The sequence below is a fragment of the Sceloporus occidentalis genome, unplaced genomic scaffold (assembly GCF_023333645.1).
Source record: "Sceloporus occidentalis isolate IW3139 unplaced genomic scaffold, rSceOcc1.0.p SCAF_8, whole genome shotgun sequence".
Taxonomy (NCBI): domain Eukaryota; kingdom Metazoa; phylum Chordata; class Lepidosauria; order Squamata; family Phrynosomatidae; genus Sceloporus; species Sceloporus occidentalis.
The window spans coordinates 16,513,613-16,541,334 of NW_028316988.1; the positions used below are offsets into that span (position 1 = coordinate 16,513,613).

At 40.9% G+C, this 27,722-nt stretch overlaps 3 protein-coding genes and 1 long non-coding RNA gene across 9 annotated transcripts in view; 2 read left to right on the forward strand and 2 right to left on the reverse strand.

The window, feature by feature from the left end:
* Positions 1–3,658: 3,658 nt before the first annotated feature.
* LOC149308053 (beta-1,4-galactosyltransferase galt-1-like) lies at positions 3,659–8,519 on the reverse strand. Of its 5 annotated transcripts, none has more exons than XM_089534993.1 (2): positions 8,436–8,519; positions 3,659–5,749 (listed from the first exon to the last, which is right to left on the reverse strand). In XM_089534993.1, exon 2 carries the CDS (start codon positions 5,718–5,720, stop codon positions 4,374–4,376), a length of 1,347 nt encoding a protein of 448 aa, XP_089391119.1. In that variant the 5' UTR covers positions 5,721–5,749; positions 8,436–8,519; the 3' UTR covers positions 3,659–4,373. The 5 variants fall into 5 exon arrangements, 4 of the variants coding, with proteins under 4 accessions (XP_089391119.1, XP_089391117.1, XP_089391118.1 ...); XM_089534991.1 differs by lacking the exon at positions 8,436–8,519 and adding an exon at positions 7,409–7,671; XM_089534992.1 differs by lacking the exon at positions 8,436–8,519 and adding an exon at positions 7,046–7,475.
* Positions 8,239–26,840, forward strand: LOC149308054 (uncharacterized). The gene is made up of 3 exons (XR_016282113.1): positions 8,239–8,528; positions 24,949–25,111; positions 26,064–26,840. It is a non-coding gene; the product is annotated as an uncharacterized LOC149308054 (long non-coding RNA).
* Positions 15,663–17,278, forward strand: LOC149308055 (glycosyltransferase family 92 protein BAH-4-like). The gene has a single exon (XM_089537003.1). It carries the CDS (start codon positions 15,677–15,679, stop codon positions 16,988–16,990), a length of 1,314 nt encoding a protein of 437 aa, XP_089393129.1. The 5' UTR covers positions 15,663–15,676; the 3' UTR covers positions 16,991–17,278.
* Positions 19,051–27,722, reverse strand: part of LOC149308056 (ras-specific guanine nucleotide-releasing factor RalGPS1) — a 140,817-nt gene continuing 132,145 nt past the window's right edge. For both annotated transcript variants that reach the window (XM_089534989.1, XM_089534988.1), the window contains 5 exons: positions 26,629–26,734; positions 25,245–25,337; positions 24,991–25,096; positions 24,644–24,735; positions 19,051–23,226 (listed from right to left, as the gene is read on the reverse strand). In XM_089534989.1, the coding sequence (XP_089391115.1) occupies positions 23,197–23,226; positions 24,644–24,735; positions 24,991–25,096; positions 25,245–25,337; positions 26,629–26,734 (427 nt within the window). In that variant the 3' untranslated portion in view covers positions 19,051–23,196. The remainder of the gene's footprint in view (positions 23,227–24,643; positions 24,736–24,990; positions 25,097–25,244; positions 25,338–26,628; positions 26,735–27,722) is intronic.

Genomic DNA, 27,722 nt, shown 5'->3' on the forward strand with positions numbered 1-27,722 from the left:
CAGTCAATGTGGGGGGACCACTGTATTGTTTTCACGTATTAAAAAACAAGATATAATATGTAAATAAACATAGTGAGGGCGAAGAACAATAAAAACACTAAAACATCAGAGGAACTTTATTTTTTAAAAGAGAACTCTGCAAAGTCATAAAGCGACAAAGTGCAAAAGCAGCAGAGGATAAGCAAAGGAACTCTCTCTTTCGCTCATCCTCTCTCTATAATTAAATGCAAAAATAATCAGCAAGAGTAAAAATCAACCAGAAAACAGACAATCATCTGAAGACTGCCGACTTAGTGCACCTTCTGAACCTGTCTGGGTTTCCTCTTCGTACATATTAGTAAAATGGTGTAATGATTAAGCAAAATGAATCCTTAACACTCTGTCTATTTAGGATTGTAAAACCATATTGAACAATGAAGATGAAATAAATCAAAGCACAATACCTGACAGCTCCTCCTGTCACTCAGGACTGCACCAGAAACGTGTATTTTTCCACGCCGTTTCTCTCTTAACGGAAGGGAGGAAATCCTCCAACCCCAAGAGAAGTATATTCCAAGATAATGGACCAGGGAACACCGAACCAGATTATCCTTCACCTTTGCAATCTGTTTCCCCAAAGGTTTTTCAGTTTGGTCTTCAGCAAACTATCTCTCTTCAGCAGGTAGCTCACTACCTAGAAACTGCCGCTCTCAAATAATATAATCCAATCAAAGGATGAATACAAATTGAAATAGGGAGAGACATAGGAGATTAAAAATAAACCTTAAGAGAAAACGAGGCATCCAAACACTTTGAAGAGGAGCAAGTGGCATGTCATAAAGCTGGAGCTTGCTTGAAAAACAAGCTTAACAAGTTCCCCAGGAAAAAAGGCAAATGACTCTCTGGTTTTAGTTGAAGGGAAGATCGGGATGAAATTTTCCAGGTGCGTGCAAACAGGGATGCAAGCCACTCAGAAAGTCTGGGTTTGAAATACTCCTGAAGGAGGTATTTTGCAGACCCAAACTGGAGCCGCACACCATCAATATGTGGTTAACATGCACCCGTCGCTTTTCCTCCTTTCCATCTAAGCCACATAGCCTGGATTCAGTAAGGAGTTGGATGTAAACACTCAGTCCAAACAAGACCAAGTTGCCATTGGTCAGTGGTATCAATGGTAATGATTTGAGCCTTGGACTAGGACTCTGGAGACCAGCTTGGCCATGAAATCCATTGGGAGACCTTAGGCAAGTCACATGCTCTCAGCCTCAGGGGAAGGCAATGGCAAACCTCTTTGGCAAAAAGAATGCGTAATAGGTTCACTTTAGGGTTGCCATAAATCAGAAGTGACTTGAAGGCACACGACAACAATAATCATAGAAGACCATTGATGTAAATTTAGAATATCGTCCAGACTTTGGCACCTTTCAGATTAGATTCCTGCCATGCTATATATATGGGGCTGAAGAAACATATATCTATTTGGTAAAATACAATAAACTAAATTGTTGACTCGTATCAGCTGAATGGATCAAATCTCACCAGTTCTGAAGCTTCTTTGCTGGCTGCTGACAAAAAGCTGCTCCCTTCCACATAAATTGTTAATACGAACCAGTTGCAGTCAAGGTTTAATAGCCATTCCATCACTAAAACCTAGATTTTGATCTGCTTTGCATTTATAAATGCACTTGCTAAACCAGCCAGACTTGTTCTGAGTTTTAGTAATGGCTTCCTTGCTCAATCTTAGTCAAGATGTAGAGAGATGCTAGGGGGTATATGCTCCATATACACACCCTTCCAACCGGTTATGAATGATGTGGCTTAAATGATAGTGAAGCCTTATCCAAAGCAGAATTGGTGTGGGGCTGATGCCATAGCACAAGCAAATGTGCATTTGATTGTGCATTCAGTAGTGCAACATTCAGCACAATGGTTACATAGCACAATCAACGTGTAACTCTTGCATGGGGAGGTTTACCCCATGCAACCCAGATTTGATCCATGTGTTGACTACTATTTGGAGAGAATGGCAGGCCCAAGTGAAAAGGAGAATGGTCCAGGTTAGGCATTTAACAGACCAGGGGCTAGGAATATTTGTTTCTGTACCCTCCCAGAGATAATCTATTAGGTGGTGCTGTATGGTAATCATTAGAAATGTTGATGCCAGCTTTAAGTATGGTGAGAGCCCTGTGTAGGATGGACCATATCCCTTTCTTTATCCACTTATTTTCTTCCCCACCTAGAAGTCTGAACTAGCTGCTTGCAAAAGCCTTTGGGAATTAGTCTGAGAGTTGCCTACAGCTCTGGGTGAAAAGGTTGCTCAGCCTTGATAAAGATGGGGACTTCGCCTATCTCTTTTGGAAGTGGTCCATTCATACTTTTAAGGGGCATGCTCCATGTAAACCGTTCCCATTGGGTTTTTATAATCTTAGTTAAAATGGCTCCTCGCACTATTGCATACATTCGGTTCTATTTTGCTTCTGTGATTTCCTACCTTGACTTAGGAAGGAAAGAAAGAAAGAAAGAAAGAAAGAAAGAAAGAAAGAAAGAAAGCGTTATTAAGCCTGTAATTGCAACTGTGGCAAATCAGTTTCCCGGATCTAAATGAGGTGTGTTCATTTGCGGAGGAGGGATGCCTCTAGGCAGCTAAACAGCACAGCTGTAATGTTGCCATGATCTAACCCTGCTTGTGAAACATCCAAAAAAGAAAACAAGGGCCTCATTCTCACTACCTTTTAAATCAGATCATGAATCGGTTTGAATGGGTTCCAACGGCCCGGTTCCCACTTAATCCGAAACTCTGAAGCGATTCCGAGAGGAGGGCCATGCGCTAGACCTATTTAACCCCCATCTTTTTGACACTGAATTTTTCCACTTCTTTTTCGATAAATCGATTCTGCGCAAGTGTGAACTACATGCGGATTGGAATCGATTCAAATCCCCCCCCCCATGCACAAGCACTCAAAGCTATGTCTCACCTGATATAAGCAACTGTGTTTTACAGGTAAAGTGTTCCAGCATTCGCCTTTCCTTTGTAAGGTAATGTGCTGAAGAAGTAAACAACTGCCATCTGAGGATGACTTTGAGGAGACAGGGTACTTTATGTGAAGGTAGCAAATTCCAACAAATAAGAGGTCAGGGAAGCGGTTGTAACCTTAAAGAAAACTACACTCGTCCCTCCACATTCGCTGGGGTAAGGGGCACAGGGTCTTTGTGAACATGGAAAACCCACAAATAACAAAAGCACCATGTTTTCACCTGAAAGAATATCCCTCTAGGAATCTCTAGGTCCTCCAGTGCAACTCTGTGGTAAACATCTGCCAGACATTGACCATAGAATTGCTCTGGAGGAGCTACAAATGCCTAGAGGCGTGTTCTCTCTAGGAATCTCTAGGTCCTTCGGTGTGACTTATGGTTAAAGTTGACCACAGAGTTGCGCTGGAGGACCCAGATATTCCTAGAGAGAGCATATTAATAAAATCCATGAATAACCAAAACCACAAAAGTCAAAGCTGCAAATGTGGGGGGACGAATGCGTTTACAACTTCAAGTCATCTCTTGCTGACTCGGAAAGGCTTTCTGATAAGGGAAGTCCATTATGCATAGCTTAAATACCTTTCAAAAGCAGTGTTCCACAAAATCAATTTGTGATGGCTGTTTCATTTATTAGGACCATCTTGTTGTTATACCCTTGGATTTAACTGTCTGCAGAAATTGAAGACTGAGGTACAATCATGTTCTAAAAACAATTGCTAAGCATAAGCAGAATAACTTTATTCAACATACAAGATTTACCTGGACAACATAATACCAGCTTGCCTTAAAATGCAGACGCTGCTGAATGTAACCAGGTTAATCTATAATCAACTTTCACAACATTCAACAAAACCTTCTGTGTGGCAAAGAAACAAATCTACCCACACCTATTGTGTCAATGCAGTTAGAAGAGAGATGCTTGGCATATAGTTATTGATTCATACATTTATCTGTCTAAAGCAAATCAGAAAAGTCCCAAAACCATGCTGGCTGAGACTGACAGACTTTTAGCGGACGGATAAGAACTAGCCGAAAACGAAATGTTAATTCAACCAATGTATTTGGGACAAAAGGTGATTCATCCCTTCAGAATCCTTCACAGATGCCATACCTTCTTAAGCAATTGTGAGAATTTATGAGCTGTTTGGGAACTCATTGCTAGAAAGAGGGATGGGCATGCTTTCATCTATCCATCAGAGGTGATAAGTTATGTTTTCTGTTAACTTTGTGATGCACAATGTTAAAAGAAGGCTGGTTCCTTTTCCCCATTTAGCCCCTGTAAACAACAACCAAGTGAAATGCCTCTTTCATTCAACAAAACTAACTCCGTTTCGGCAAGCAACCGTCTATACCCAGAATGTCTATTTTAAGATTCTTGCAACTCTTTCTAAGTATTTGTTCCAACTGAACTTCCCGGTCTTCTTAACAAACATTTTTACAAACGCTTGGTTGACTTTGTTAACCAAAGGCTCGCCGAACCTCAAGATGGCTGTGTCCCTAATCAGGTAGTTGTCAGGGATCTCTTGTTTGTGGTGGTCTCTGCAATTGTAAAGCACGCCAACATCTCTGGGCACTTCCATTGTTTTGCTATAACCCCGGAGAATGTAGCTGGATGAGGTTTGCACCACTTTCCTCGGGTCGACTATCATTCTCCTTGGGTTCTTGAGCCACAGTCTGCTGGGTTCTTTGTAAATATGCTGCAAAATGTTCGTTCCCGGGACGGTCTTCCATAACGAAATGTTGAATCCGTCATCGATGGAAGAGAAGACATTTTGTGGAAAGAAATTGTTTTCAAAAAGGAAGATGCCGGCCTCTGGGTTGCGTTCCACAAGGCTGCTTATCATTTTTTGCCAATTCAGATGTTTGATAGGTAGGATAATCTCCTCAATGTCATTAAGAACCACATATTTGCTCCTGTACATATTGCGGTAGATGCAGTCATTGAGAACAGTGGCTTTCCCATACAGCCAATCCTTATGCGAGTACCAGAAAGAAGATAAATTGATATAGGAAACAATTGGCCACGGTATAACCTCGACGGTGCCTTCCGCAACGTAAAAATTCAAGACTTGCTCCATCAGTTGGCTGCAGTTGTGTAAGTAAATCACCACTTTCTGCGCGCCGAGGATTTTATACATTTCCATGCTTTGGATGAACTGCAACACGTTGCTGTAGTTTCCGAACATGACCGAGAGGCAAAGCGTGAACTCAGCCGAAAAGGAAAACTGCGGCAAACGGTTCTGAATTTCAAAACTTGGCAGCTCTTCCGCTTGGCCTTTTGGGGACGAATGAATGGAGACGTATTTTGGATAGCAGAGCTGGGGTTCCAGACACACAATATCCGCTGCCCCGAAAATGGAGCCAACCTGATCTTGGTGAATGGCAATGGCTGCCCTTTTGACGGAGATGCGGCCGTCGAGACTGCAGCAAAACCAGCAATAGAGGTCTTCCACTTTCTTGTAGGCCACTATGGCAATCACCCGAGTCAAGTTTTGTTCCCTGTTGTCGTGATACGAGGATATGACAAATGTCTTGTTGTGTTTTAATGCTGTGATTGTGTTGTTGACAATTTTCCCTCTGCACCGGTCGGTTGGCAGCTCCACTGGAGAAGGAGGAGGGAAGTGTGTTATCCAGTTGTGAACTTGAACACACAGCAGAATGAGAAAAGGGACGGCGATCCACAAATCCCGCTTTCTGCAGCGAAGCATTGTCTCCTTCTGATGTTGAGATGCAAGACCTATAGGTAAAAATCAAAGGTAAAGACACTGTCTTAGCTTCAGAGGAAGGCAAAGGCAAACCCTCACTGACCAAATCTTGCTTCTGTACCCTTAAAGGTTGGATAAGAGTAAATTTCAACAGGTGTTGCCACTGATGCCTTTTCTACCCCACCATTAAGGTATAAAAGCCCTTTCCAGCATTCAGTATTGCAGTCCTACAAACAAGCTACTTTTCTTTAACAGGTTAGCAATTGTTTGACCACCATTATTGATATGTGGTTCTTCTTTCCTTTTGCTAGCAGGAAAAGGTCCGTTTGGGAAGAAGGTAAAAGTTCGATTCCATGAAAACTGATCCTCCTGGTTTGATATGAACCAAACCTGTTCCTTTTTAAACAGAGCTTCAGGGCAGAGGGACTTGCAAACTACATGCGCTACTTCTAAAATGTAATATGCTTTTTAGGCCTTTTCAATGTGTTTACAAATCGAAAAATATTGTCCACTCCTGGCTTGCAAGAAGCCAATCTCGGCAAATGTGTGGGTTTAATATCCTTTTGGTTTGCTCCTAAGTGGGGAAAAATGGCAGAATTATAAATGGTTAAGGGAATATATATTCATATATACATATATATTTGGGCACAACCCATTTTTGCAATCCCCCCCAACAAATATAAGATGTAGTTTGCAACTCTGATTAAATCATTATTATAACAGCTGTTCTTCCATACAAATGCACTTACCTAGCCTTAAAATAATCACTACAACTCCTATTAGCTATTAAAAAGTGTATGTATTTGGGGCGGACTCCCCAATTCTGCAATTCCTCCCCAAATAACTTGGAATTTGCAGCTCTGGTAAAATCATTATTATCACATCTATACTTCCATACAAATGCACGTATTTAGCCTCCAAATAATAAACATAGGCCTGTTACAGACTGCCAAAATAAAGCTGCTTCGAGTCTCTTTGGAAGTATGCTATTTAAATGATGCATGGGTCCTAAGAGTCCGGAGGTCGCGCCAAAGCCACACTCCATTCCTAAGCACTGGAGTGCAGCTTTGGTGCAGCTTCTGGATTCTTAGGATGCATGCATCATTTAAACAGCATACCTCCAAAGAGACCCGAAGCAGCTTTATTTTGACAGTCTGTAACAGGCCATAGCTACTATTACCTACTAAAGAGTGTATATACTTGTGGGGGGGCGTAACACTCCAATTCTGCAATTCCCCCCAAAACAATAAATCTTAAGAGGGGGATTTGAAGCTCTTTTGATTCCATTGTTCGTAATAATATTTATGCTTTAATACAAATATATTTACTTAGCACCACAAGGAAAGGGCTTCTCCTTCAGGTGTGATTTGGAGGAATGGTCCCTCGCTCTTGAGGGGAGACGCTCAAGAGGTTTCCTCAGGGAAATACTATTAATTTGAATCTACTTTTTATGTTAGGAAAAGGATTCCTCCATTATTAGCCACCATTCCTTCTTCATCAGGGTCCTTTGGTGCCCCCTATAGATCCACTTTGTTATGGCAGCCCCTTAAAAAAAGGCGGGAAACCATTTGCTTCCCATCCTGAGGTGATTTTTCCAGAACAATCTTTATGAATTATCCCTGTGTTTTCCCCACATTTTCTCCCTCTTCTGTGGTCGAAGCCTATCTGGACTTTGGAAAGAGACATATAACCTTTCAAGGAAGGGAGAAACTTCTTCAAAAGAGTCATTTACAATGCTATTTTTAAAATAAAAAAGCATAGGTTCATCTATACTGTTGACATAAATCCAGTTTGACACCATCTTTTTTAAACCACAGCCCAAAACACACTGCAGTAATAATCCAGTTTTGAGACGGCGTTAAACTGCCCTGGCTCAGTGCTGTGGGATCCTGGGATTTGTAGTTTGTTGCTAACAGAGAAGGCTAAATGTCTGACCAAACTACAAATCCCAGGACTCCATAGGATAGAACCATGGCAGCCAAAGCGGTGTCAAACTGTATTATTTCTATAGTGTAGATTCGCCCTATTTAGGCTGAATCTGCACTGCAGAAATAATCCAGTTCGACACTGCTTTAAACTGCCACGGCTCAATGCTATGGAATCCTGGGATTTGTAGTTTGTGGTGGCAGCTTCACTCTCTGACAGAGAAGATAATGTCTCACAAAACTATAGGTCCCAGTTGTTGTTGTTATTATTATTAAGTGATTATATATATATATATACACACACACACACACACACTTTACAAATATAAATATAGTTATTATTATTATTGTTATTATATACAGTGTGTATATATATATATATTGATTGATATACTTTACAAATACAAATATATTTATTATTATTATTGTTTATATATATATATATTTACACACACTTTGCAAATATAAATATATATACTTTATATATAATTATATATGTGTGTGTGTACACACACACACATAATTATATTAGTAATTACTCAAGGTTTGCTTTTTGGAATTAATATATTTTTCAAATGTTTCCAAGCCGTGGATCTGTAGATAGAGAGGGCCGACTGCATTTTCATACATGCATTTCCCCCCTAATTCCTGCTAAAACCAATGGCATAATCTGAAACATGTATCCTCAGCCCCATTGAGTCCAAAAGGTTTCACTCCCTTCAAGTGTAACCATAATCGTTCACTTGTCCTCTGTCATTTTTTCTGATTTTCTTTTCTCTTTTCAGATGGTGACCTGAAGGATGTCTAATCAATATATGGAAATACACCGTTCGTTCTTCCAGCCGGCCTCCTACAAGCTTCCGTCAATGGGCAACAATCACAAGAGGTAAAAACAGCACAAAGAGGCTTATTTTAATACCTTTTTGTCAGAGTCCAAAACTGCTTACTGATGTAAGTAGTTAAAGATGCTAGATGCATTGTATTTAGGGACTAAGGTCCAAAACACACTGCAGAAATAACCCAGTTTGAGACTGTTTTAACTGGCCTGGCTCAATGCTAGGGAATTGTGGAAACTGTAGTTTTGTGAGACATTTAGCCTTCTTTGTCAGAGAAGTCTGGAATCACAACAAAACAATTTCTAGGATTCCCTAGCACTGAGCAAACTGGATTATTTCTGCAGTGTGTTTTGGTCCAAAGGCTCAATTAATCCTCTGCCTTCCAACTTTTTCAGCTGCTTTTAAAATGTCCCAGTTTTCTCCCTCTTCCTCCCTTTTGTCCGCAGCTTACTTCGCTTGCTGCAAACTGAGTTCAAAGTGCAAAAGTGGTTTGCACTGAATTAACTCAGCTGGAAAAGCTGAGAAAGGGGACAGAATCTCTTTCTTCCCATAGAACTGCTGGTCCTTTCCCAGTTTGTGTATTAGTCTTAATAACATAATTAATTAATTAATAACTTAATAGCATCACAACACTCTGATGTTACTTGGCCACATGTTTCCTAGTTTTCAACTGTGATCTATTGGGTTTGAAAGTCAGGAGTTAGGTATTGGGTGGAGCTGTACTTCATGGACTCCCCAATGAAATAAATCTGGTTCAAGATTATACCTTCCTTTCAGTAATATCCCAGCCAGCATGGATTCTGGGAGCTGTAAGCCAAGCTCCTGTACTTATCTGATATAGTGTAAATACTCTTTGTACTCATATATGGATTCTGGCAGTTTTAAGTAAATTCCCTATACATATCTGATAAAGTGTAAATACTCTTATTATTGGATTCTGGGAGTTGTAAGTCAAGTTCATGTACATATCTGATATAGTGTCAATACTCTATATACTCATGTCTAAGTCTAGAAATGCTTCTCAAAATATTAACCCCCAAAATCTGAGTCAACTTATCCGTGGATCAAGGTAAGTACTGTACTTTAACTCTTACTTTTAAAAAGGAACCATCCACTGTTGAAAGGCAAATGTATTACCTCTCCAGGAAGCATTGACTTGCCTCTGTTTTCTCATCCATCCATCCAACGTTAGTATGACTACAAACATGCCTGCTGAGATTTTGTACGTTTTTTGGCACTGGTTTCCTTTGCTTTCTCCTTTACATGCTTTGCTACATGCTCCTAAGTTTTACTCTTGACTTTTATCCATGGCACATATCAATATCAGTCTCGGAAGAAGGCAGTCGCACTCCCCGCCAACAAATCTTGCCAAGAAAACCTTGTGCGTGGGTCACTTTAAGTTGGAAACGACTTGAAGGCACACAGCAATATTAATGGATTTATCAGGGAGTTAGTGTGGTAGACAGAGACCTGCTCTTTCAATGTCTTCTTTCTCTCTGTACAGAGGAGGCAGAAGTGATTCATTTCTTGGATACTGCCCATTGCGAGACCTCTCAGACGACTTGCTCGGCTTTAGTTGACACAAGGGTAAACCATGTTTCATTTGTATTTCCATCTCAAAATGGGGACCTTATGCAAGCCACCAAACCCTGACACTGAACTTGTTCAGGGGATAACCATTGCTAGTGCTACTGCAACCTCATGCCTTCTTAGCTTCCCTGTCTTTTGGAATTCTGCCTTTGTTTAACTGTGCTTCCCGAAGAACTGTGGCTGACTCCAACAACAACATAAGTAGCTTGAAGTTCAAACAACTAATGGCTCTAATCTATATTTACATAGAAGCTATATCCTAATCTAGCTAATCAGTAGTTCGAGTAAAAAGAAATATTGATCTTTCCAATTGAGAGGAGGAAGGAGGAACATGCAGCGCAGGAGAAAATCTTTGAGAGTACAGAGAGAGGATCGTTCTTCTGTTCTTATCATGATTGCGTGAAAGACTTATCATAAACATTATCCAGTCATTATCCTGTCAATGAAGTGCAATTGTCCCGTCAATAGTACTAATGGGTTATTCTGTTATTCAAACATGAAGGGAAACTACAGGACAATCCCACCTCACTGATGGGATATTGATGGATAAGCACAACGTTGTCAAAGTCTTTTGCACAATCATGGACAATTGAACTTCATGGATGGGATAATATCTGGATAAGCGCGATGCCGTTTGAAAGTGTTTCGCCGATTGCACAATAAGGACGGGAAAAGGATGGGACAAGGACATGTGATAAAAGTTAGTCCAAAAGGGGAAGTGACCTAAGTGAATGAAAGAGAGAGAGAGAGAGGAGTTTGCATGCAGGGAATCCCTATCTGTTTAAGGAGGGGCAAAGAGAATGCCAACATATTCCAACGGGATTTCTCTGCTTGACATCTATGAAGTTGCCACTTGGTTGAGACTGTTTGTTCTTGTGTTTCTATGTTCTTTGACTCGGGTTCACGGATGGTGATTCTGTTTGGGAGCAATGTGCCCTCCTTGTGTGTGGCATGACACTCTTTCTTCCTGTGGCTACAACTTGCTAGTCTAACTCATTTGTGTGCTTCACAGGGACAATGTCGAAGGAGGACAGGTTGCTTACCTGCAATTATAGCTCTTCAAGCGGTCGCCTGTGAGTTTGTACAAATCTGCCCAACCTTTGCTCGTCGTTCCCTGCCTCTCCCTAGGTCCTTCGCTGTTGTTTTGGCATCCATGGAATTGAGGGTTTGGGCAGGAAAAGAGCCAGTAAAGCATTTGGAGAATGGGCAGGACCTGGAAGGTTCCGAATGTTCTCTGTGCAGGTGCAAGAAAGCCCATTTGTGTGAATTCACAGGTGATCGCTCGAAGAACCAGAGTTACAGGTAAGCAACCTGTCCTTACACTATTGTTTTGTGGCCTTTATACTTGTTTGTTTGGCCGGCTTGCAAATAAGTTGACAGTTTCTCCCTCCGCTTCCTAGCAAGGCTTTCTGTATGTCAAAATCCCATACGCTGAATCGCTCAGGAGATGCTTAAGTGATCACATCGGACAGGTTTCTGAAGAGGAGCGCTTTTGTGGCACAAGCCCAATAGAGAACTCTGGCACCGACCACGTGTTTTTTGGCTCCTCCGATGCTCAGCAAGATCTCATAAATTAAGCAGCATCCTGTATTCTAGCACAGTGTGAGCATTTCACTTGGCTGCCATTAAGTACCTCTACGGCACTTGCTGCACTTTCCCTCTCTCCTCCTTCTTCCTCATCATCATCTTCCTCATTTATCACCACCTGTTTCCTGCGTATGATGCAAGTGCAAAGAGGAGGGGACTGGATTAAGACGTTTTTCGTATTTCCTTCCTAGCTCAAGCTTTGTGGGTCAATACCTTGTTTTGTCCCATGAAAGAAATGCAAGGGACTTAAATCTGTGATCGTCTCCTTCTTTTTCCATCTTCCTATCTTTCTCAGGAGTATCAAAAACGCTTCACATGTGAGTATATGGATGCTGTGATTATTCAGGCTTATTCTGTGTCTGGTTCCTGTTCCCTCTTTGCCAATGTCTATTTTCCTCTAATACTTTGACAATTCTTGTTCCTTTTCTCATGACAGTCAGGATTGGGGTGGCTTGAATCCTATTGTGTTTTACTTATATGTCCTTTACCCTTTTTCTTTTTTCTCTCTCTTTCTTCTTTCTGTCTTTTTGTTTCCTAAATGCATAGTACATACATGCAGTTCTGTTGCCCTTGTACTCATTGTCAGCCCTTTATTGTATTTGACTAAAAGCCCTTACAAATCCAATAAAAGAATACATACATACACACACATATACATCCGGACCAAAGGGAAATCACATCATCTTTCAAACAACTAGCACAAATACTTGAGAATAAGACCTCTTATTCTAAGCCTGACTTTTGTATTTCTGTATTTAATTGGCAAAGGCGTTACTTTTTCTTAATAAGATTTTTGTTGATACCAAAGAGATAGCTGTGTTAGGCTGGAAGATCAGGATCGAAAGGGATCTTGGAGCACTTTTGACTGAAAGAAAGAAGTTGGCAGCGTGAGCCTTTGTAGACGTTAGCCTACTTCTCCAAATGCATACTTTGCACACGTTTATTGATAGTTTACAAAACACTAAGGAGGAAGAAAAAAAGAGAAGAACAAAATTGAAATGTTAAAACGATAGTTAGAGATAAAAGAACAAAGGAAAAAAAATGATGACCTCCATAGTTCCTTTAAACGGTATATAACTCAAATTATTTCAAGGCTTTCAAGGCAAACTATTCTCCCAACTATTCTCTTCTTCCTGTTCCCAAATTCCTTTTTCCTAACAGCCCCAAAAAGGAAAGTTAAAAACAACACCTTTCTTCTTCCAATATACCTATCATTAATAATACTTATCACTATCTCTCTGTATTCTTACCAGACAAATAAACCATTTATATTTTACATTTCAACCTCACCTTCTTTTTCTCCCATCCAATCCACGGTCTTCTCTCCTATCTTTTCAAATCCCTTCGTTGCCCCTTATTATTACCAACTCCTTTCCATTTGCTGTTTTAAAGTATTTATCCTGAGTCAGAAATTTCCTTTTTCATCCTTCATTTAATCTTATGCTTTCATTAAATCAGCTTTCACATTTTCTTCCCCTTGAATTATTACTCTTATTTCACTTTCCAGAACCAATTGGCCCCTATTCTCCTCCGTTTCAGTGTCTAATCCCTCCGTTAATTCAAGTTTGTTTCTCCATATACTTTTCAACCTGATTTTGATGTTTCTCCATCCTTGCCTTACATCCCTCCATTGTCCAGCCTTAGTCTCATTCCTCAGATTCTCAGTCAGATCTTCATGTAGACATTTGGTCAAGTTTGGGAACCCCTCTTCTTTCAGAAAATGTAACTCTTCCAGCAGCTGTTGTACTTTTAAGTTCTGAGAAAGTTCCTGGGAAGGTACCATTTGTCCAATCAAAGTTAAAAGGTGAATAGTCCAACTCTTATCTCGCGGCATCAAGAAGTTAACTTCTGCACTTTCTCAATTCAGTTTTATGCTTAAAATCCCATCTATCTCTGAAAACACATGCACTTAAGCCGCTAGGTGTAATCTAGCTGTAGTTGTAAGTCCTGATACTGTGGGTAAACACACTTACTCAGCTCTTATTTGCAGAAAGGAGGCATTTGTGAGGCTTCCGTTCTCTGTTTTAATCAGAAGAGTTCTTCACTTGTATAACTCAAACTTTTAAGAAAGCAGGTTAAGGCTGTCAGGTCTCCAGATCAAACGAGCTGCATTTCATGGCAAGGGCAAAAGATGCATCTCCCTCGGTCCTTTCCCACTTGTTCCAAATTGAGGATAAATGAGTAATGGGAACACCAGATCCTCGTGGGTTATCCTCTGCTCCTCTTTTAATCCAAGGTGAGTTTCACCATCTGGAGAACCCTCTGTTTGAGGCTTTTAACATTAAAGCTATCCTCTCTGCCCAGAAGTCAAAATCTTGAGAATAAGGGTTGTTATTGAACTGTCTTTTCCCTATCTGGAGCATTATAAAAGTCTACAAAGGCTCCTGCTGCCAACTTCTTTCTTTCAGTTAGTCCCAAATGTGCCACAGGATCTCTCTACATACTGGCTCTACAGACTAACCTAGCCATGTCTTTGAATTTTACAAGACATAGCTAGGGGTAAGAACAGGCATTGCGACCCCTTCAAACCAGGCCTGATTTGTGTATCAACCCAATATGAACATTAACAGAACAGAGTAGTGCTGAGAAATGTCAAGCTTTAGTTGCATGGGAGCCACAGTTCGGCTTCTTAGGACCCTATAAATAAATAAGTGAATCACAGGCACCACATTTTGGGCTGAATCCTTGCTTGAAATACAATATTTCCCCCCTTTCCCTTTCTCCTCTGACCACCTCTCCAATATAAATAGCATGCCTTTTTAGTTTAAGTCTGTAACTTTGTTGTAAATGGGGAGGTTCCACCCTAATTTTGGAGCGCCCTTGTTGCATGTGAACCAGGCCATTCACTTGAGTCCCATTGAGAGCTTCAACTAGAGCAGACCCATTGAATGAATGGGATTTTCATTCGTTCCCATTTACCATTCAACTACATATCAAGTTCAGTGGGTCTGTCTAGTCTAGTTGGCGTTATCCAAATGGCATTCAGGCCACTGCTTTTCAAGATTCAAGCCATTACATTTCTGTTCTGTGTTTGCTTTCCTACCAGATGAGTTTTCAGCTTGAGAGAGGTATAACAGTTTGTAACATGGGCTGGTTTATCACAAAGCATCTGTGTTTCAAATTATTTCTTTGTGGTGTCACTCTGCCAGCTTTTTGTGATGACAGACAGTGGTTTGTGCCCACAGTTTCAGGGTCAGAAAGCCTTAGCATAGCAATGACAAGGAAGATGGAGGATTATACTGTCAAGACAGGAGCTCAGATTCACTGGTGAAGATGAGGATGTTCAGTGGTTAGAATAGGATGTAAGTATATTGATTAAATGTATATAAAAACAGTCCCTTTGGGGACAAATCTAGCCTGTCTGTAGCTAGCCAGATCACAAAACAACTACAGAATAATACAGTTACCAGACAGAATCCATAAATTAGGGTCACCAAGAATACAATGAAAGAATGCCTTTGTTCTAATACTGGGCAAAGACAATTGCAGCCATAATGTTTAGTCATAATAACTTTTTCAACCCCCTTTAGCAAATAGATCATGAGAAGGGTGATATATTATTCTCTTATATTGGAATAAACTGAGTAGTTTAATAGACTACTACTGGCAAATAAAGCCGTTGTCAGTCATTGAGGACCGACAATGATGGCATATTAAGTCAAGCTCCTGTGAAAGTATACTTGTCATTCACCTTTGAAACATGCAGGTACATTGTAAGAATGTTTAAATAGAATTAATAGATAAAGACTAACTGCTAGCTGATGCCGTTTGCAGAGGATTTAACATTCCACCATTAAGGTTAGCCATTCTTCCAGTTCAGTGTGCAAGGGAATGGTGTTTTGCTTAGTACAGGTAAGAACAGAATAGAGGAATCCCAAGGATACTACAGATCCTCTGTTAGAACAAGTAGTAGTTTGATTTCTTCTCTCTCTCTCTTTCTCTCTCCTCACCTTTTGTAGGATAACTGAAATGGTATAATATACCCACAGGCCAGTGAAAATATTGCCTTGAACATTTGACAATGTTTATCTATAGAGGAAAAGTTGCTGTGGGAACTTTTCTCTGCATCTTTATACTATCTTTTGCATCATACTATTGGAAGAAAAAGGTAATATATTATGACACCACAGAAGCCAAGCCACTGAAACCTTATGACCGCTTTTGTAGAAGAGCCCAGCCCACCAAGGACACCTTCACAAGACTCAAAGATAACCACAGCTTGATCATAGCCCCGTATTTTGATAACAGGGATAGAGCACTCATCCGCGTTCTTAGCATTGTTCACAACGAAAATGTAACAAACCTGTATTGTGTGTTCTGCTGTCTAAAAAGCGAAGCCGTTCTCGTAGGAATGGCGCAGATAGAGATTCACGCAGACCGGTTTGATTTCCCTTATGGGGCAGCGGATGTAGTTTGTTGGGTACCAAACAACTGTTCTCCACAGTATATGTCCATTCATCCATCCCTTGACCTGGATTTGGTCCAGCTGCCTGTTTTTGAGATCAAAAACCGCAACCTGGGAAGCTCTCTCCGAGAATTCACAGTGTGTATGTCCCCAATGTTTGGAGGCTATAACAACGTCTTGCAATTCATACAGTCTGTAGAAATGTATAAAATACTTGGTGCACAGAAAGTGGTAATCTATAAGAACAATTGCAGCCGATTGATGGAGAAAGTCCTAAGATATTATGTCTCAGAAGGGACGATTGAAATTGTCCAGTGGCCCATCGATTTGTACCTTACAACTTCGTCTCGTTGGCATTATTCCATGGACACCAAAGACATTGGCTACTATGGACAAAGTGCAGCCCTGAATGACTGTGTCTACCATAATATGCACAGGAGCAAATATGTGCTGTTAATTGATGCTGATGAAATTATTCTCCCTATCAAGGATCCAGATTGGAAATCGCTAATGAAAAGACTGGAAGACGATAACCCAGACGCTGGTGTGTTCCGGTTTGAAAACCATGTCTTCCAAAATAATGTCTTCGCCTCTGCCAGTCCATTCAACTTCTCCTCTTGGAGTGGTGTCCCTGGGGTGAACATATTGCAGGAGATCTTCAAAGACCGTAATAAAAAAGTTAACTCGGAGAACAAGAAGATGATTGTCCGCCCGAGGAAGGTAATTCAGACCTCGGTCCATTCTGTGCTCAAGATGTATGGAGATTCGGTGGAAGTCTCCAGCGACGTTGCCATTCTCTACCATTCCAAGAGGTATGAGCAGAAAGATTTGCCTAAGGATGCCTTGGATCAAGACCCAATGATTTGGAGATACAACACGTCTTTGATTGCAAACGTTAACCATGTTCTCCGTAGATGTAAATTATTGTAAGCAAATTCCAAAGAATGACTGGTGCAAAAGATATAGAATACGAAACAAAAACAACTGTCTACGGACTGGATATCCCATATGGCTGTAAGCACCAACACTGCTGGGAAATAGTTTGCATACATCTTGAAGGGGGAAATACCTTTGTTTTCGTTTTGAAGTCGCTCAGGACCTTTTCCTGTGTTCGAAAGATTCTAAACAAATCAACATTTCCTATTTACGTCTGCATCAGGGTTGAAGACATCAGAAGACAGTGTTTTTGCTTGTAGAATTATGGAACTCCCTCATGAATGATACACCTTGAAGGGGCATCAGTGAATAAAAATGTTTTCCCCAAGTCCTTGGTTTAGGTATTTTACTTCTCTCTCCTAAGGGTTGGCTCTGCCTCTTACTGTTTTTTTACTACAGGTATATGTCTTACCGTCAAAGGTTTGTTGTTGTTGGGCAAACCTATTGTGGTTTTCTTGGCAAGATTTGTTTAGAGGGGAGTTGCCTTCCTCTGAGACTGAAAGACTGTGGCTTGCCCAGGTGGGTTTCCATGGCCAAGATGTCTGGGTAATACGTATTTCTTTTAACCTGCTTGATATTTTAAGAGATGGCATCCTGTTGGTGTGCAGAACACCCAGTCTCATATGTGCAAGTCCTTTTTTGGACATTGAAAAGAATACCTGTTTGTACGACATCAACTCTTAGGCAGCTGCCAAGTGCCCCAATTGTGCTGCCGTGTTCATTTACATACATTCTCTATGTGACTTTGTAGGCATCCATGTAGTCTGGGAAAATCAAAATGACAACTGCCAGGAGCTAACATCAGCTGTGGTACCATCAGCCAAAGGTCCAGTCCAAGGCACACTACAACCAGACACTGGCCAGGTACTTTTCCAAATCCCTCATACAGCCCATATTGTGCACCTCAGCCATGCTTTCCAGTGCAGGGCAACAGTCACATTAAGGGCAGGATCTTAGTTTGCATTGCCAGAGTATCCCTCAAAGGGCAAATATCAAGCACTAGAGCACACTGTCACACTATTTGTTGGCCAGTATTGGGGCTTTGGAGAAGTACCTGGACAATGTCTGATCAGAGCTGCAAATGGGACAAGAGAGCATCCTCTAGCAACTCACTACATATGTAGATAGTTGCCTTGTACATGAAGCTATCCAAAGAACTTTGCATAGTTTCATCTGACATTTAGGTCTATGTCATATGTTACTTTCTTATACTTGCACCCTAAACAAATGTAAAAAACCAACACAATGACAAAAGGCAAGCACAGATGGCTAGGTGAGGCTCTGGTCCAAAACACCCTGCAGAAATAATCCAGTTTGAGACTGCTTCAACTCTCCTGGCTCAGTGCTAGGGAATTCTGGAAACTAGTGTTGTGAGACATTTAGCCGCCTCTGTCATTGTGCCACAATAAACTACAGTCCCCACAATTCCCTAGCACTGAGCCAGGGCAGTTCAGGCAGTCTCAAACTGGGTTATTTCTGCAGTGTGCTTTGGACCTCTGATAACCTTTTGTCTGATTGCTCTGCTTCAGCATATTTTCCTTCTGTTCCAGACAGGCCAGGTCTATAGGAATTCTCTGTATTTCCTCAAAAGCCAGGAACGAAGAACTCTGTTCTTTGAAATCGGCAGTGTTCCTGCAAAACAAACTTCAGAGTCATAAAGAGAGTCTTAAATAATAGAAAACTCACTTAAAAGCTGAAAGTCTTAATTCTTTTTCTGAACTATTTTCAGGGGGCTCTTGAGTACTAGAAACCTCCCCCATCTTCAAACAAACCAAGCCTTCTTCGTCACTGTTGCTTGCTCTCTTGGCTTCCTTCTCCTCTGGTCTGGGACCAGCTTGCCCAGAAGGAAAGTTCAAGGCAAGTGGAAAATGTTTGGTTGCAAATATCTGAATGCTTGGAGAGGGCAAAGGAATAGCAGTGGGTCTTTGCAAGGATCTGGGTCTTGGAGACTCTCTCTAACTTGGATTTCAATTTCACATTATTGTGCAATTCTTGTCTCTCTGTACAGTCCCTCGAATTCCCCAGTCATGCTAAAGAACGGAAATTATACTCTCTTTTACATTAAAGTTTTGTTTAATTAGTGAAACAATTATTATCAATGTAACAAGCTGAAAAATACAGCAACCTGATAGAAGACTGAGGTAACAAAATACTTTTGCCAAAAACCTAAAAGACTCCCACACAAGGATTAAAATTTCAGTGGTTATGACAATTCACAAGGATTCTTCTTTAGAAAGAGGCGCTTTACACAAATGGCATGCAGTGGGGGGCTGCTGGGATACGGCTAAAAAACAAACGGAACGGGAACAGAAATCCGAAAATTAAAATAGTGCAACAGTTTTTCCACAAGAAACGAATCTGAAATATAGAAATTGGGTTACATCACAATGTGACAAATGGGTTTGATAACTGAATACTATTCTGTATCACTCAACTGAGCGCTAGTTGGAAAAAAGAACAACATGCATTTTGGCACTAAGTTGACTTTAAAAGTTACGCACGCGCTAATAAATTAAGAATAAATAATATTGCCTCGATGTAGCTACACAAATTGGAGCTTAAATATAATTTGATGGGGACGCTTTTTATTGAACGATGCTCTCAGAGCAGATGCGTACTCTGATCCAGTGATCTCTTTTTGGGGAGGGGATCACAGGCATTGCATGTTGGAAAGGGATTCATCCTTTCCCCACAATTTCAGAGGAGGAAACAGACCTGTTGCCACCTTTGAAATAAATTGGGTTGCTTGTGATGCTTGCAGCTGTATTGGAGACGCGAAGGGCCTCTGGATCAGGGAACAGAATCTGCTGTCTTCTGCCGGGAATATTGTTTAAATAGTACCAATATGCATCCATTTTATTATTCAGTTCACAGTAAAAAGGTGCACTAAAATCAGTAGCTAAGTAGACCTTCATGCTTTTTATAGGACGAGTACCACTTAAGTGCGGATTAGGCTTAACAATGTCCGTATACTGCTCTATTGTTGCTCATTTACTTCATCGTCTCAAAAACACTGTGCAGCAAAAGCTGGCTTGTATTGCTGAATACTGCACTTATACTATCACACAAGTCATTATTGTACAATTTCCAGTGTCCATCCGATGCAATACTAGCTATACAAGTCAAAATCACAGTCAGCCGTTTGCATCGCCGGTTCCTTTTTCAAAAACACATACACACACGCACACCCAAAAACATTCCAAATGCAGATTTGCGGAGGGACTTTTCAAGTAGCTTAATTTCCAGAGACATTTCTCTTCCCTCCACAGATGCATGCAAGTTTCATTCATTATACAAAGAAATATATTCTCCACCTGGGCGTCACCGTGACAAAGCTTCTCTTCATTCATGAAATGTCTATCAAGGCCCCTGATGATTTCCCCCCCAAATTTAATTCGGTTGAGGAGCTTGATATAAAACAATGGAGTTTGGTGAAGTTTAGAATGCATTTTCCCCCCAGACACCCTCTTGAATAATTTTTCAAAGCCCAAATATCCTGGTTTCCCCTTTTAAAAAGAAAATTAAAATAGGGATTTGTTTTCTATGATCCCTTGTTTTGAAAGTGTTTGACAGCTAAACTACTAAACATCCTTACACAAAAGTAAGCCCCATTGGATTAAATGGGACTTAACTTTCTCATAACTTTATGGTTAGTAGCTGCTTTTGCACTCTCAAAGGCATCTAATAATGACTAAAATCATCCTTTTGACTTCATTAGTCCCTGGCCTGTGGCTAGAGCCATGGTTCTTTCATTTTGCACTTTCCCCTTTCTGTTACCACCAGAAACTAAACACAAAGCTTTGTTATACAATTTAGATGTACCTTTTGGGTTGTGACAGTAAATGCGAGTACCTGCTTAACTGATGCATCCTCATATATGTCTCGGATCTTATTATAGGAGGTTTGACTGTATTGTTTTATATACATTTTGGAGGGAAGTGCTAGAATTTTGTGTACTAGCCAATCTATGCTTTAACCTCCAAGTAAGTGAGGTCTCAGATTAGTGAACAGGATTCAATTGCACTCACTTAGTGGACACTTGGGTAACCCCTCTGTCATATACACAGTTGTCAACTTGCTCAGTTATGCACATCATATAATTTGCTATGTGTGATATGTAGGTCTGTGGCAGCATAAAACAGCCATGCCCTTGGCCTCTTTGTTTTTTCCAAGTGGGCAATGTTGGGACTTGCATAAACTTCAGGAACAAGATGTCAACAGGTAAGATGATTTAATACAACTGTAAAAGGTACCACAGGGCCCTCCATTGTGTTATAATTCTTGCTTAAGTCTTGGGAATTTCAAAACAGAGGGCACAGCTAAATGGAATTCAGTTCCTAATCCAATGAGATATGTTTGGTTTGCAGCGTCACCTGGCAAGATTAGAGACCAGGCTTTTAATTACTACAATGTACTTGGCAAGATGTGTTATTTTCTATATCATACAGATGGGTTGTATATCGACAGCACAGAGAGATATCAATAGAGAGGAGTGGGAGAGTTGTTACAAACCCTCCTTCATGTCTGGTGCAGATGCAAAGATTCATCTTCCCTCAAAAACAATCCACATGTGAAACTGAAAGCATCTCTTTGGGCAAGAGAAGCGTTCAGGATTGCATCCTAATCTATTATCAGAGGGCAGTGGCCAAATAGGAAATTCTGTTCAATGCATGCCGGTGGAGGTTGTTCTTGGACATAAAGATGTTCCACTTCCATGTTTGCATGGAGTTAGCCTTTGAGCCGCCCGCAAATCAGTGGTGTATCTCTCAACCAACCTGGCCAGAAAATGGGGTGCTGAAATGCTAGCTTAGAAGTCTGCCTTGCTCCCCTCTATAGGAACCCGACAAGATTCAAGCGCTGGCTTCTCTTCCTGAGCTTGGTTCATATTAAGCTTTTCTCTCAGGACAATATACATGTTAATTCAGAAAAAACACATATTCAACAACCATTGAGAAATTTAGCATTAAAAACACTTAAAGAAAATGACAGTCCAGGGAGATCAGCAGGCAACTGCTAACTTCCCCCGTATATTAACTGTGCCGTTCACCTGTATTCCGACAAGCAGCAACTGTGGGCTTGCATTGCGCAGACACAGGACAAAAGCCAACTTGGTTAATGGAGTCTGGATGGACTTTCTTTTCAAGGAGAAGCACTGGGGAAGGACCAAAAGGGTTGGCTCAGAGAGGGCCCAGTGGCAACCCACTTCCTAAGAGAGAAAGGAGGGTGAAACGTGCCCTCTGCTTGGGAAAGCTCTTTCAGCTCTTCTGCCCTGGAATCGGGAAGACCCAGCGCAGTTCTCTGGGGGGCAGGTGGCGCTTGCACAGCTAGACATTGTTGATGAATAGCACCCACAGTTAAAAGAACAACGGACAAAAACAATTTAAGGCAAATATTTCTTTTTGGGGTGAAGGGGCCCATTTCAGCAGCTACTGCCCGGGCTCCTCGAGTTTAAAACACAAGCAGCATAGCCAATTACAAGAAACGCACACTTAAACGACAGGTGGTTTTGACCTTGTGCCAAAATACACATTTCCCAAATAGCTCAGGTACGCGTATCGGTTTTGTTCCTAGGGTGGTTTGATACAAAATCTGAGGCAGCCACATTGCCAAGCAACTCAGTGCACTTAAGGTTATAAAAACGTTGTTCCACAATGTTCTATTCTAATTGACACTTTGCAGCAAGTTTTAACACTGTCAATTGTTTTGTATTTTTTGTTGTTTTGTTTTTTTGTGCATTAGAAATAATCGAAAACCCAACATGGGCTAAATGTTCTTCAGTCACATAAAGCAGCTCAACAATAAAAAGAGCGGTTAAAAAATAATAATATAATAATAATAATAATCCGCAGACGATGTGATGCACAGTTTGTGGGAGAACAGAAATCCACAGCAGTCTGTGACCACAAAGCTAAACTGAAGGACTCTTGGGGATCCTGCGCTGAGCAGGCTGTGTCTTCGATCAGTCCAAATCCACCTTTTGCATCAGTGCACTGGGTTAGATCCTTTCCTAAGGACAACATTCACTTTCTGCTTTTAGAAGTTGTGTCATAATTACGTTCAAGTTAATATAGAAAAGTGCTGAAGTCGCTGTTGCAGACAGCTGGCTCACTCTGAGAGTTTCCTTCCTCCGCTCTCCTTTGGGAACCCTTTTCCCATCCTGCAGTTTTGGCACTTGAAGTTACACCACAGACCCGGCCTTGTTATTCAAATGACATAAGGTTTGTAGGTACCTGGCAGGAAAAGAAAATAGGATGACGAATGCGCCAGACTCTGCTTTACGGATGTGAGGAATACAGCCGGCCCCCCACATTTGCGGATTTGACTTCTGCGGATTTGATTATTCATGGATTTGATTAATAATAACAACAATACTACTAATAAAATTGATTTATATCCCGCCTCTCTGCACTCAGGCAACCGTGGCGGCTGTAATATGTTCTCTCTAAGAATCTCCAGGTCCTCCAGCGTGATTCTGTTGTCAACTTCTGCTAAAAGTCACACTGGAGGACCTAGAGATTCCTACAGAGAACAGTTCTTTAAGCATTTCTAGGCCCTCCAGCGCAATTCTATAGGGTCGTTCCCACTACGAAAAGCTCAGAATCCTGATTCGAGCTATATGCCCCTAGTTCTCACTGGAAATCGATTCTGATCCTCATTTGATCGATTCCAGGGGAAATAGTGGAGCAAACGCAAAAAGTCTGGGGTTTTTTTGGTAGCAGTTATTTTGAAGTTCTTTTGAGAAGAATTGGTTCTGATGCAATTCTTAATTGTGGGAACACCAGATCAGAATCGATTCTTTCTGAGAGGAGGGACAATGGCAGAGGGGTGACGTTTTGACAGATCCACCTTTCCCCCCATTGCAGCACATGTGATTGATAGAATATGTGATTATGTGATCGATACGGTATGTGATTGATAGAATATGTGACTGAATGATCGATAGAATATCTGATTATACGATTGATAGAATATGCAGTTGTTTGATTTTGTAACTCCTTGCAAGGCAAGGAGGGACAAATGGCAGAGGGGGGACATTTTGACAGTTATTTCGCTGTAACTGTTTCATATTCACACTCCGTCACGATTTTCACACTATCGCCATGACTATAACTCACACACCCTCAACCTATTTTACTAGGTATCAACTGCAGGGGCGAAAAGAGAGTTGTTCTTCCAATGAACAGAGCATGGTTAAATGAAGTTTCCGTCTGGTTTGGGTGGGTCGGACTAGGAGAAGTTACTTAGTTAAGCATAAGATGATTGCAGGTTTCTGGCCATCATATCCAGTCACAATCTGCCAAGTCACTATAGATTTCTAGATGGCTATTGTTTGAGCTCAACTGAAAACTCAAAATCAAGCTACATAGCAGCTTATACCTGATTCTAACTCTTGCACAGCATACAATGTCTGTTTGCTCACAGTGCATTCTCAGATATTTTCATCGCACCAAGGTTATAACCTGGGATAAATCAACACCTTTTTACTCTGACTTTTTAAAAATTAACTCGGGTTTCTATTTAGCTTTCGTGACTCCATCCCTCGGCCCAAAAAACAAGCTCATGTGCACCAGAAGGAGCAAAAAATAGTTCCAAAGCAACCCACTGTTGACTGGGCGCATGAGAAGTTTTAAAAAAGAGGTGCCTTACCTGAGGCCTGTTACTTTTGCACGCGTCGTCCAAATGCTTGTGCCACAGTATTGCGTGAAACCTTGAACCAGTCTGAAACTTGTAAACATTGCCTACAAAATAATAATAATAATAATAAAAAGCTGAACAGGAGGCTTGGTTTTGAGAGACACAGGCAGCCTTTTGAAGGCGAATTATTACAGAGAGTACTTTTGCTCTCTTCCCATGTGTGCGATCTATGAATCAAGCTTCACTAGTCCACAAAGATATATGTTGAAGGACTCACTGTTTTAAGAGAAAGCATAACAAATGTCATTATTTTCTAGGAGGCACCATGTTCAGAAGGACATGCAACTCAGAACGCCTACCTTTATCTGGATTATTTAGCTGAAAAATATCAGGGTGCTCAGGATCGTCAGGTAGTGCTACCATCCAGCCCACGATAGAAACCTTTTTTCCTGGTGTAGATTTGTACTAGAAGAGAAAAAGGTAAGCAAGTATGGCATTGATCTCAGATGTACACCACTCTGGGCTGTTGCTACTGGATAACCCTCATCCCCAGCTCCATTCTGACTATAGATCCATCTGCGGATGATCTCCAGAAGCCACATGCTTTGCTTACGTGTTTTCTTTCAGCGCCTCTTAATGACTTGGCTCCAAAGTAAATCAGAGTGGATCCTGAAAGCGTGACCCAATATCTAGTCCATGAAGAAAGCTGAAAAGAGATAATAAATAAAAAGGAATTATTATTACTAGAGGTATTGGTGTTGTTCTTGTCATCCCACCTCTTCTTATAATTTAAATATGTATGTAGAGATTTGGCAACTGAGTGGACCATCCTCCATTTCAAGGGGTATCCCATCACTCTTCTGGGATGGTACTTTGTCCAGAAACATTGAAAGAAGCATATGGTTATATATCTAAGTGTTTTGCACTTCAACTCCCAGAAGTCCCAGTCAGCTTGGCCAACACTTCTGGGAGATGAAGCCCAAAACACCTGGAAATTCAAAGTTTGGGATCCTTTTGGACCAAAGTTTGGTGTAAGGCAAAAGACATTATCTGTAGATAGACAGTTTGCCTGTCTCCACACACACCAAACACTGCAATTTCCATTCTGATTAAATCTTGAACTATTTTGATGGCTTCGTTACCTACTTTAATGTTATGTAAATCACCTGTGGTTATTATTTTGGTTTTCTTAATGTTCAACTGTGAACTTTTGCACTTTCGTCTTTGACTTTCTTCGGTAAGAGGAAGCAGACAATCTGTAAATTTAAACGAATGAACCATACACCACAAAAGGCAAGCGTTACTGAAACTTGCATGCGTGGGCAGCACTTTTTCTCTTTTCTTACGGGAAACATCATCTAGGACATCAGCCAGAGACATCCTTATTAACTCTACCTGCAGTTTCATTATATCCACTGTCTTCTCTTTTTAGGATATAGACAGTAATCTGGTGTATAGAAGGAAGAACTCCTACATGTTGAATAAGCAGACAGAAAAAGGGCAATAGTCACACCAGGATGAGAAAATGTACCTGTTGAAACAGGTATGGGCGCCTTGTGATAGGCGAGGATGACATACTCTCAGCCTAAGAGGAAGGCAGTGGCCAACTCTGAAGAAATCTTGCCAGGAGAACTTTGTTTACCAATGGATCACCTCAAGTCAGGGTTGACTTGAAAGTACACAACTACAACGGAAAGGTGGCTTGTCCTTTATATCTTTATACCTTAATACCCCATCTCTCTCCTGCTCCCTGCCCTCTTCTTTTAAAAACACCAAACCTACTTAAATGAAACAAATTCAGAAGTCAGATGGTGCAATCATGATACCTACTACACTGGTGCAACCACAACTGATGTGCTTTCAGGTCCTAATGGCGAATGGGAAGTGTGGCCTATTGCAGTGCTCCCCAGTAGCACTCTAAAATGCCGATAGTTGCTACAGAGAGCAGTAAATGGTAATAACAGAAGTAAGAGCACAACCATCATAACAAAACTTACTGTAGGCTTCCTGCCTTCCTTCAGTAATGTCTTCCTTCTCAAAGGCCCTTCCATTGTAACAACTCCCATGGAAGTCGCTGAAGTGCAACTGCAAGCGCCTGTTGGGCTGAAACAACAAATGCCAACACTTTGGTGGGAGCAGACAAAAAGAGTAAAATAATAATAATGTGACTGAAGTATCCAAAATGTACACAATTTTTTTCTGCCTTGGCTTGTGTGGTCAATTTAAAATAAAATGGCTCTTCACATTTGATTTTTCTCTTTATTTAAGGAATAGTAACAGTTGTCCATGACTATCAGCACAGTTAATATAAATCAACCCCGCTGGCGGATCTAGAACCTGCCACAACATTAGTAGCGGAAACATTCTGGTTTTCAATCACAGGTTGAAAAGAAGTTTCTAGGAAGGAGTCAGCCTGACTGAATTTTAAAAATCTAATTATGGTTATAATACCTCTTTTCACAGCATAAAGCAAAGTCCAAATCCCTTACAGATACTGGTAGAGACATCACCGGCAAAACCACCAGTGTGTAAGGATGCATTGTTCCACCTTGCAAACCTAGGAATCCCGGCATCACAGAAATCACATTTGTGGGAATGGGAAGCCTGCTGGAAATCAATGAAGTGTCTTGCGGTCTCTTAAAGACTAGCAAATCAATTATAGCAAAAGCTTTTGTGGGCCAGAGCATAGTTTGTCAGACTCTGAAGTATGGTTCTGAGGTTGAAGGGACACTGAGAATTATATACATCAGCATGCCTGAAAAAACCTTTGCAAACAAATCCACACAAATGATACTGTCACCCAAGGAAAGAGTCTCCTAGGCAATGTGGAAAATAAACAAAAACTTTTGAAGGGATATTTATTTATTTTTAAAGGCACAAAGACGGAATGAAATAAAGGCAGATAAAATAAGGATTGAAATGGAAGATGTGCTGGAGAGCAAGATCGTTGAGAAGCATATTATTTTTCATCTGCAGGCTCACACTTGTGCTCACACCATTTTTTGCCATAGCTCTTCCCAAATGTGTCCATCACAAAGCAAGCCTAAATTTGGTTATTATGAAGAGGGACAGAAGAAGTTGCGAGAAGATG